This window comes from Hibiscus syriacus, unplaced genomic scaffold, assembly GCF_006381635.1.
Source record: "Hibiscus syriacus cultivar Baekdansim isolate YM2019G1 unplaced genomic scaffold, ASM638163v2 tig00003041_pilon, whole genome shotgun sequence".
NCBI lineage: Eukaryota > Viridiplantae > Streptophyta > Magnoliopsida > Malvales > Malvaceae > Hibiscus > Hibiscus syriacus.
In genome coordinates, this window is record NW_024061960.1 from 4874561 (window position 1) to 4886387 (window position 11827).

The 11827-nt window shown below is 31.5% G+C and overlaps 1 protein-coding gene across 2 annotated transcripts; it reads right to left on the reverse strand.

Moving 5' to 3' along the window:
• Positions 1–4482: 4482 nt before the first annotated feature.
• LOC120169689 (MACPF domain-containing protein At1g14780-like) lies at positions 4483–10239 on the reverse strand. 2 transcript variants are annotated; one of them, XM_039177818.1, is made up of 8 exons: positions 9966–10239; positions 9653–9873; positions 7990–8182; positions 7821–7895; positions 6387–6570; positions 5795–5964; positions 5598–5662; positions 4483–5167 (listed from the first exon to the last, which is right to left on the reverse strand). In XM_039177818.1, exons 1-8 carry the CDS (start codon positions 10209–10211, stop codon positions 4531–4533), a joined length of 1791 nt encoding a protein of 596 aa, XP_039033749.1. In that variant the 5' UTR covers positions 10212–10239; the 3' UTR covers positions 4483–4530. The 2 variants fall into 2 exon arrangements, with proteins under 2 accessions (XP_039033749.1, XP_039033742.1); XM_039177811.1 differs by having other exon boundaries at positions 9653–9894.
• Between the last annotated feature and the right edge of the window lie 1588 nt (positions 10240–11827).

Here is an 11827-nt window from a genome sequence, read left to right on the forward strand (position 1 = left end):
CCCGCTACTGACACAACTTCACTACTTCTAGGTTCAACAACATACAATGTAACATCATCTTCTTGCGAAACACTAATGTAAGCAATGAATCGTTCAACATCTTCATTGTCGGTTAGCAAATAAACTTTACATTTTCTCTGATAAGATAGCCTAAATCCACTTAGAGGCTCTAAATTCAATTTCTTTGCAACACGTAACATTAGAGTTTTATAAGTTAACTTTTTAATGACAGTTTTAGTTGAAGATTCATGGGTAAAGACACATATTGTAAAACACCATAAACATTCTCTCATGACCCTCCAAAACACAAATCTATCCAAACATGATCAACATTAGATGATTTCATTCTACAAATTGTAAATTAATTTACTAAACAAACGAGCTATAAACTACATATCATCACTAACTTAGAGAAAAACATACCTTTATTAAGTTGATAGTTGATAATTTGGGAGAGAAATTATTGAAAAATTATATATAAATAAAATTATGTAAAAAAATTAGAGATGGAGAAGGATGTTGTTGGATATAGGAACGGATGTCGCCGGAGAGAGTGATAGATGGAGATGGAATGAGTTGTGATTTAGGGATTTAGGTTATGAGTTGTTGCTGCTGCGTAGTTATATACTCAAAACATTTGTGTTGCGAAACTAAAACCTGTTGCGAAATTAAATTCGTGTTGCGAATTCAAAAATCGAGTTGCGAATTTGAAATTCAGTTGCGAATTTGAAATTCAGTTGCGAATTTGAAATTCAGTGTTGCGAATTTGGAAATCGCGTTGCGAATTTGACTTCTGTGTTACGATTTACATATTCGCGTTGCGAATTTGGAAACTGGGTTGAGAAATTGGAGTTCCCGTTGCCAATTTGTTAGTTATTTTCTCAAATCCAAAAAAAATTGGTTAAAATCGTATATTATAAGACATTTTCGGTCACTGAAGTTATTTTCTATTATAATAAAAGTTGTCTTGATTCTATGTTCACATGACTGAGATAAAATTGTTCGATATACCTTTCGGTTGTAATAATAAACTTTTGAGCCCAATAGTTATATGTTATTTATTATTATAAAAGGACTAGCCCATATTAAAATGGTATAATACTGTTAAGATTAATTGGATTTTAATAATTAAATAATGTTTGAGACATTGTATTAAATTTTTTTTACTTTTAGGTTTAAGGACAACAATGGTGTGTTCTTTTAATGAAAGACCATGATATTAAGAGGGTTTGGAGTAGTTACTTCTTTGGCTTATTTAATGACGGTGCCTCGCCCTGTAGAGATATGGTCGTTGATGGGTCAGCCAACCATTATACTACGACCAATAATTGCCCTACAAGTAGGATTGAGTTTGAGAAAGTCAAAATGGCTCTTAGAAAGATGGGGAGGGATAAAGCTGTGGGCCTAGATCAAATTCCTATCATTGTGTGGTTGACCCTAGGAGAAGAGGGAGTTAAGTGGTTGACAAACATCTTTAATATTATTTTAGAGACTGCCAAGATGCCATAGGAGTGGAGAGAGAGTCTACGGTGATACCAATCTTTAAGAATAAAGGAGATCCCCAACGTTGTGGCAACTACAGAGGTATTAAACTACTAAGTCATACCATGAAGCTATGGGAAAGGGTGATAGAGGCTAGGTTAAGACAGGTTACTAGGGTTTCGGAAAACCAATTTGGTTTTATGCCAGGCAGGTCGACTACGGAGGTGATTCATCTACTTCGACGACTTATGGAGAAATATAGGGAAAAAAATAGAGATATTCACATGGCGTTCATTGACCTTGAGAAGGCGTATGATAGCGTCCCACACGATACGATCTGGAATACCTTGGAAACAAGACGGATCCCAACTGCTTATATCCGGGCGATTCGTGATATATACTGTAGATCTACTACTTACGTCAGGACAACAGCTGGTGACACTGAGGCATTCCCTGTGGAAATCGGACTCCACCAGGGGTCGACTCTTAGCCCTTACATCTTCGCCTTGATTATGGATGACATCTTTTTTGCGACACCAGACGGTGTCTCATGGTGTATGCTTTTCGCAGACGAAATTGTCCTAGTTGTTGAAACAAAAACTGAGCTGAATAGTAGACTGACTACCTGGAAGACTGCTTTGGAAGAAAAAGGTCTAAGGGTCAATATTGAAAAGACAAAGTATTTATGTTCAAACTTTATTGGGAACCAAAACGATGAAGATGTAGAAGTATGCATAGAAGGACACGTTCTCCCCTCAAAGGATTGTTTCAAGTACCTAGGGTCTATGATACATAAATATGGGGGTGTAGATGATGACGTTACACACCATATAAAGGTGGGATGGAAAGTGGAGGGCTGCTACTGGAGTTTTGTGTGACAAGAAGGTGCCTCAAAAACTTAAGGGAAAATTTTATAGAATGGCAATAAGACCAACGATGCTGTATGGATCAGAATGTTGGGCAATCAAGAAGGATCATGTAAGGAGGATGGAGGCTGTAAAAATGAGAATGCTTCGATGGGCATGTGGTAGGACGCTGTTGGACATGGCACCAAACTCTGCTATTAGGATGTCTTTGGGGGTGGTGTTGGTATCCGAAAAGTTGAGGGAGGGAAGACTACGGTGGTTTGGTCATGTCCTTAGGCGAAAACCGTCGGATGCAGTCAGGAGGGTAGAGTCGATTACAGTCGACGGTGCCAAAAGGAGAGGACGACCAAGGCGAAAGTGGGAAGACTGCTTGAGATCTGATTTGAAGGATTTAGCCCTTACCGAGGACATGACCTCTGATAGGACAATATGGAGACTTAAGACCAGGGTAGCCGAGTAGTACGGGTCATTGCCATAGGGTGTAACAATCTCTGTCCTCTTTTTAATGCATTTGTAGTAATTTCCATGACTTCTACTTTATATACGTTTCTTTCATTGAATTTTATGAAGGCTTAGAACCAGGGTAGCAGAGTAGTGTTGCCTTAGTTTTAGGTGTTAACTCATCTGACTTTATTTCTTATTGTAACTTGCTATCTTGACTACTGTGTATCCTCATCTTCAGGTTTTCTCTTTTTAATTTTAGCTGGGTCTTACGTTTTCTGTATATATGCAGAGATTTTTAAGCAGGGATTTATTTGCAGGGATTACCCCCATTACAGACGAGCATATGAAGACTGCATATGAAGACTGTTTCAACTATGTATTTATTTATTTATACATGCATTGCATTTTATCTTTATTATTGTTGGAGGTCTTTCACGGAAGTTGCTCTCAACCTGGCGTTGGGGGCAGCCTACTACCCTACCTCCCCCTTACTCCATTGCATATGGGAATAGGGTTTTGTTGTTGTTGTTGTTGTTGTTGTTGTTTTAGCTCTCAAAGTTGTTTAATTATCATTCTATACACTATCCCTAACTTAAAACCCTAAATTAATAACCTTAAACCATAACCTTTAAGCCATAAACTCTAAACCTTAAATCCTAACTTAAAACCTTTAATTTAGGGGTTTAAGTTAGGGAAAGGGTATATAATGATGCAATTGAACAACTTCGAGGGTTAAAATACGATGTGTGAAAATGATAAATTGAGTCTACTACAGGGGCAAAGGTAATATTTTTGCCTTATTTTTATTTCTTATTTTTACTTTTTTAATCTAATAATTTTGTTTTTATGACACCATTTTTTCTGTCTTCATGACATGGTTTTCTCTGTCTTTTTTTAGTTTTATTTTTCATTCGTTTGGTCGTTTATTTTTCTCAGGGTTATATTTGACGTTGTCGCAACTGATCAATATGGAGCTTATTTGTTATCCCGCTGATCTTCCCTGTTTTGGACCTCGACTTAGATTTGGATACGTAAAAAGCATTCATAGATGGTTTTCTTCGATGCTTGGCTCTAATTTACGTTTGTCGGTGGTATTTCAATAATTTAATATCATGTTGTGGTTCGTTTGTCATAGCAGTTAGATCTATTCATATATCCCTATTGTTTAATGTCTTTTAAATGGGATTTTCACCTTTTCATTGTATGGTATATGATTTTAATTGGCTAGTTTTTCTTTTTGTCTTAATGATTATATAAAAATATCCTAATTATGTGTTTAGTTTATGATTCTAATTATAAGCCCTCATTATATTTTAGATATTTTTTCTTAATAAAATTAGCTGATTTTTCCTGTCAAAAAATTAAAATTAATGAGTTAGATTATTTATTAGGGTTATGATCCTCAAACTACATTTTTTTCTTTGTATTTCATCTTCAAAATATTGAGAACGCTTTCTCTAACATATTTTCGTGCTAATTCGAAATATCAAAAATAAAAATTTAAGATTTTTTTATTTACCATAAATTCAAATATATTTTCAAATCTAATTTCTGTTCTTGATAATTTAACATAGTGTCTTACTAAATGCTTTAAACACAGCCACGTTTATATACAACTTTCCATACAATTTTATGCGGCGAAAACAAAAATTAACCAGAAACTTTCCAAAAAATAAAATCATTAAGAAAATGAAAAAAAATTGAAATATACTTTTCTATACGAAATTTAATCGCCAAATTATAATATTTTAGCTGAACATATATTTATCAAAGAAAACTTTACATGCAAACTTATCTTTCCTTTCTCCACTTGTAACCTTGCACCCGTTACCAGCCAATACCCTGGACTATCTTCAGGCCCTCTACATAACTGCGACGTTTCTACGAACTTCAATAGCTTTGGTGTTTGGACCGGTACCGGCGGCCCGGTTGGGTACACGGCGGAATCCACCACAACCGCCACCTCCTCCTTTTCTTTCAATGCACTTCCGGTTAAGGATTGGCTTATCGCTGAAAGTAAACCAGACTTTTGCGAGAACCCTGACTCGGCTTGCGCCCAACTAGACTGCACTATGAAAGAGTCCGACACCTTTGAAAACACCAGCCTAAGATGTAGAACACTCTTGGAATCGTGTTTCTTTACGTGCAACTGAGCGCCGGTGACGATGTAAACGACGTCTTTGACGGCGGCGGCCCATTTGGGGTTGTATTTGACAGGGGCGGTGCAAACATGGGAGAAGTTTTTCCGATGAATGGCTTCGAAGAATCGAACATTATCGGCTCTATCTTCTGATGCATGCCAGTATTGGATGTCGTCCATCTTGTTTTCAAATGTCTTTGGTAGATTAGATAGATATTGAAGGTGAATTGCCAGCCTGAGCAATTATTAAAGAAAAGAATCAGAATTTTACTGTTGAAAAAAATAAGTACAATGACAAAAAAAATAATATTATAGTTTGATTAAATAATCATTTTAGCTTATAAATTTTATAGAGTATTTTAGCTTATAACGTTTTGTTTTGGGTAAAATAATCTCTTCCGTTAATAGAAAATATTAATCAGCAAACAGTCGACACTTCAAAATACGAGTCTTTTTCCCTAAAATAAAAGGTTAAGAGTAAAATATTCTATAAAAATGAGGGTTAAATGACTATTTAGTAAAATATTATAGACATATTTACCTTAAAATAAAATATTGAGATAAAAATTATTAAAGAAAAAAGAATAAAAGTCGAAATGATTATTTAGTAAGACATAAAAAGATTTTTGTTTTTGACATTAAAAAAAGTGTTAGTTTAAAGATACCTATTACATTTCATGCCCTCAAGATACAAGCGCATCCCAGTGACTGGCCTCCTTCCTACTATGACCTTGATAATAACACCCATCCAGTTATAAGATTATTAGTTTTCGATTCAATTGATTTCCATATAATTTAGTTTTGCATTATATGAAACATGAAAAATTGAATGAAAATGTCAATAAATGGGACTATAATGTACCTGAGAAGTGTTGACATAAAGCTTAGGACCCATTAAGTTGAAATGAAGGACTGGTGAAGAAGAAGCCCTTTTAGGGGAAGGACCCAATGGAAGGTCATTGTGAATGGGAGCCCAAATATTGTGTGATTGGAAGTCCAGAAAGTACTGTAGATCGCATATAGGTGGCTTGTCTGCATTAATTTGGAATATGTTATTTTAATTATTTATTCTTTTGTTTTCAAGTATTTAAAGTACGGGTAAACTACATATTTAGTATCTAAACTATTAGTTTTGTTCCAATTTAATACCTAAACTTTACTCTTTTTTAAAATCATACCTAACATTTAGTTTAGGTTTCATTTTGGTACCCGCCGTTAAAAACTTAACGGTGATATTGACATGCCACCATAAGATACTGCTACATCATCATTGGAAAAAAATTAAAAATGTTATGGCAGTAGTTATGCTAATTTTTTAATGGTGGATACCAAATTGAAACCTAAATTAAACGTTATATATGATTTTGAAGAAAATAAATAAGTATCAAAATAGAATAAAAGTAATAGTTTAGATACTAAATGTGTGGTTTACCCTTAAAGTATTGTAGACTTACATCGAAGGTATAAATTGATGGCATGCGACAAGAAACCCTTGCCTGGGACAGCTTTAAGCAGAGAAGTAATGGGAATGAAGTTAAAGTGGATGGCATCGGCCCTTCCAGCAACTGTTGGAAGCCACTCACAATGGCTGTTAGCTTCTGTGTCACCTCCCCTTTTTGAACATATTACACTGATTCCCTGCAAAAACCCTTCCCTTCTATTTTACTCTTTTCTACCTTCATAATTATAACCTACCTAATACTTACATCTTGCATACATGTATCTAATCTAAATACGTAAATAGATATGTTCATAAATCCAATCTAAAAATTGATATAAATGACTATTTAATCAAATATTAGAATTCTTTTTGTTCTAAAATAAAATGTTTGGTGTCAAAATGCTAAAAAAAAATAGGATAAACTATAGGATTGATTAAGAGCAAAAAAAGACTGACATTTGATGAAATAATAACATTTTATTATCTAATCTAACATTTTATTTGCATATTTTAAATATTTTGTTGACTATTTTTGCCCTAAAATAAAATAGGATAAAATACTGGATTTATTATTTTTGTTTAAGTTTTGTACATTTTTCCTTAGTGAAATAAAAAACATAATATTTTGTCACATTCATTTTTATTTAATTAAGATGTGGTTACTTAGAGTTAACTGTCGTTAGACCTTTAACAGAGTGTTGACGTGATTGAATGAATTTATAAAATTAAAAAGGGTAAACTACACAAATGTTCATTAATGTTTGAGTAAATTTCCATTTTTCCACTGAAGTTTCAAAAGTAACAAATAGGTCACTAAAACATCAAATAGGTCATTGAACAATGATTTTATATCTAATTTACCCAAAGCTTTCTATTTTTTTTTCCAATATATATATATATACTTATACTTTTTAAATTTTAAAATAAAACTTATAAATTAGCTTTTTTTGTACATGAAGCAATCAAATATTTTGAATCATAAACAAAAAAATTAGAAAGTTTTTGGGATAAATTAGATATAATATTATTGTTCAAAGATCTATTTGATGTTTTAGTGACCAGTTTGTTACTTTTGAAACATTAATAGGGTGTACAAAAAACTTAAACATTAATGAACATTTGTGTAGTTTACCATGTTTAATTTTATAAATTCATTATACCACGTCAGCAATCTGTTAAAGGTATAACCATCAATGACTATATCTTAATTAAATAAAAATGAATGTGATCAAATCTTAATAAAAATAAATAAAAATAATCAAATATTATGTTTTTTAAATTTAGTGAGGAAAAATGAACAAAACTTAAAAGAAAGTGATCAATCATGTAGTTTACTCAATAAAATATTAGGGTCAAATACTCTAAAAACATAGACAAAAATATTTATTTAATCAAATATTAGGAGTTTTTTTTTAATTGTGCTAAAACTAAGTATGGTATAACCTACCTCTTTGGTACTGATGGAGGGGTAGCTATTGAGAGCAAGAGGCAGTTGATCAAAGATATTGAAAGCCTGTGGTACCTGTACACCATACATAAATAAATGAATAAAAAATGCATATAAATATAAAAACAATAATAATAATTGGAATTAAAAAAATTGATAAAAGAAGAACCTTGAGCTTTGGGTCTTTGGAATTGGGGTTAAAGGAGCAAGTGCCGGTAAATAATTGGTCACCAAGATCATCGAGATGTTTCTTGAGGTGTGAAGGTTGTAAATCCGAAGATTTGTGTTGCCTAACCAAAACTACATCTTGCCCACCGATGCTTAGCCCCACTATGATGTGAGTCCCGTATTTCTCTATGAATCTGCCAATTCAAATAAAACTAATTAATTTAATGTAAATGCACATCCATCGCTTAACAACAAATTTTAACAATTTCATATTTGATTTTTTAATTAATTAATTAAAATCATTGACATTCTGCCTAATTGATAAACTAACTATTTCTATGGGCTACTTGAAATTGTCAACCTAATGCGACCCAGTGTACAATTTTCACCAATTAATAAAAATAATAATGATGATGCTAATAATAATGTTGTTTCACGTCCCATTTTCATGATTTAGAATGAAAGCAACTCTAAACAACTCATGCATTATTTAGTTTCTAGAAGCCAAAATTTTTTTAAAAAATCGATTTTTTATGAGCAGAAAAAAAGACTAAATAAAATGGGGTTTTCCGTTGAAAATATTGGAGTTCTTTTTAAAAAAATTATTATTAGGCAAGCAAAATTAAGTAAATAAAACGATGCAAATTTAAATACAAAATTAAAAAAAAACAGTAACATGTAGTCCTTTTATGTTGTCCAATGGTTAGGCTTTGTAACTACAAAAATGCAATAACAAATATTTTTTAGCAAAACCAAAAGTTAAAAAGTAAAATAAAATTATAAGGAGAAATTACTTAGAAGTTGGTCTTCGTTTGGGGTATCCTTAATTAGTATAATACCATCTACAATATTAATTAAAATCTTATAATTCTTAGACTTCCACTCTTTATTCCTTCCCATTTAACTAAATAAATAAATAAAATATTGAAATCCTATCTATAAAGTAATTTTGCAATAGTTGAAACTCATGAATTCTATCTTAGAAACGTTTAAATAGCCTTAAAATTGGTTTTCATGATTTATTCTCTCTTTTTTCCCTTTTGCTAACTTATGTATTTTTTTTAAAAAAAATTATTATCTATACATTGATATTTAAAAAATAATTGTATAAATAATATTGAGATGATGTTAAATGTTTTATTTTTATTTTGTAATTTATTTAAAATAATATTTAATATCATCTTAACATTGATTATAAAATTATTTTGTCACCAAATATATATTAAATAAGAATCCATTATTATTATTATTATTATTATTATTATTATTATTATTATTATTATTATCCTATTATCTTATCACATTTGTAATTCCTTTTTGAAAAATCATATCAAATCGAAATATTCTTTTAAGTTTAAAAAACACATCAGTACATTTTAAAATGAAAAATAAATTTATAAAATTGTCTAATTTCTAATGCATTGACTAAGGATGATATTTATGAAAAACGCAATTAACGCATTAATTACTTCTTGAATTTAATAATTCTTTGGTTAATCTAACTCATACTAAAGTCATTATATTTTAGGGTGAACTATTTATTTTATTTTATATATATTTTCATATTTCTATTTCGGTTATTTAATTTTTAAAAAATTATATATTTAAAATTATATGCTGATGTCTTATCGTTAAATAATTATTAACGTGATATGAAAAGTTACCTGGCTAGGGCAGGAGGATCCCAAGCAGAAGGAACATCATTGACAACTTCATGAGAAAGAAGGAGAGGATACCGATCGATATGAAGATTGAACAATATTATGAAATACCCATCAAGTCCTAAGCATTTGATTTTCCCAGCATCTTTCCCCCACGATCCGCTTTGGAATCCGAACATTGAATTGAATTCCCCCGATGGAATCTTCCCTCCCACGCCACATTTCTGGTTGAAAAACTCCGCCATCTACAATCACACAATTCCCATCCATCAAAACAGACAACCAAACACGCTGAAAATCAACACCGAAAGCATACCTGAATGAAATCAAGGATATCGGACTGATGACGAGTACGATCGCCTTTATCGCATTTGATATCGACGGAAACGTCTTCAAAAGCTCCGAAACCAGGTATGGTGATCTCTCTCTTCTCGCTTTCGTTGAGTAAAATCAGCCTCTCTTTGCCTTTGCAATACTTGAGTCGAAAATCCGACGTTAAATCGAAGCCTTTGCCCAGGCTATTGAGAGCCGTCTCCACTATTCCATTGTTCCTGCAACTCATCGTCTCTTCGGCTTCTGTGTCCCTCAGGTAAGCTATAGAAAAGACTAGAAAAATGAAGATGCAGTATATATATATATATATGAAAAGACCGTGGAAAAATTCGTTGGGTTATTTAGGGAATGTTAAGACTGGGAATATTATTGGGCGAGTGAGAACGCTATAAAATGCTATGAACTGTACTCAAATGATAAAGTGTAGGAAGTTTCCTTTGGTTCCATCCCTTAAGCTTGACTGCTTTTAAAAATAATATAAAATTCTATATATTACACACATAACATAATTGCTTCTCTGTATAAAATTATAGTTTTCTATTATACAAATTGAGTTAGCTCAAATAATTAAAAATTAGTTATTTTTCTATAAATTTCAAATTCGGAACACATTATCCCCAAAGATATTTAAATAATTATGGTTTGGTATTAAAACATATACATAATTTAATAGTAAAACTTAAAATTTTATAGTAAAAGTCAATCTATTTATGATTTCATACAAGCTAGGCCTAATTGTACAGGTGTCATACAATTTTAACCCAAAAGAGACTCAAGGATTCAACGTCAACATTATGAAAACCAGAAACTCCAACATGTTGCGTTTGCGTACACACATAAGTCACCTTTTTCTCTCTATTCAGGCTATTTTGTTAACAATTTTTTATTTATTTAAAAAAAGCAAGTTTGACACAATAAGTTAAGCTTCTTAATTACCGCAGCAATATCTCCATCTTGAATACACTTTTTCATTGCATTGGTCTCTTACAAATTTACTCATGAGCTGGTAGCATTTGAATAAGATGTCATTCATGAAACTATATTGTATAAATTAACTTCTTATTTCTCAATAGAGTTTTGGATGTGTTCGGAAAAGTTTGAGGTATTAGGACTTCTAGTCTTTAGGGTTTGATTGTGTATAAATATTAATTTTTTTATTTTAAAGTTGTTTAAATTTGAATATACTTCAATTATTATAGTAATTGATTCTGACAGCAACTATACGAATGTATTGATTGTAATCTTCATTTCATGTATATGTTGTATTGATTAACTCTAAATATAATCATACAAATATATTGATTCTAATTACAACTTGAAGTTTTAAAAATATGTATTATTTAAAAAAATTGAATTCTGGTGAGTTGTGGAAAGTATGTGTGCTCATAACAGTATCCACAATAAAATTAAATAAAAATCGTGACATCAAAAGTTTATTCACACAGTTTAACAAACCTGTTGGTTTTTGACAAATATCTCACATTTGTTTTGTATAAGGAGGAGGGGAAATTCTTTTGTTATAAATATAGTCCTCCTCCTTAGTTAAGCATCCCACAAATATAAGTCTTCTTCACTATTAAAGGCTATTTGTACTCTTTCTTTCTCTTTATAATATTTCCTCTATTAGTGAAATATTATTTTAGTATTGTTCGAGGAGGTAAGCATAATTTTGGGCTAACATCGTTAAATTTTGGTGTTCTCTTTATGTATATTTATTAGCTATTGTCAGGTATAGTTGTTGTTAATTATTGTCCTATTAAAATTACTTGTCTTAGTAGTTCTGTCTAAGGAAAGTGGGTTTTAAGATGGACCATTGTGACCCCTCCTCTTTCCTGGGAATCTACC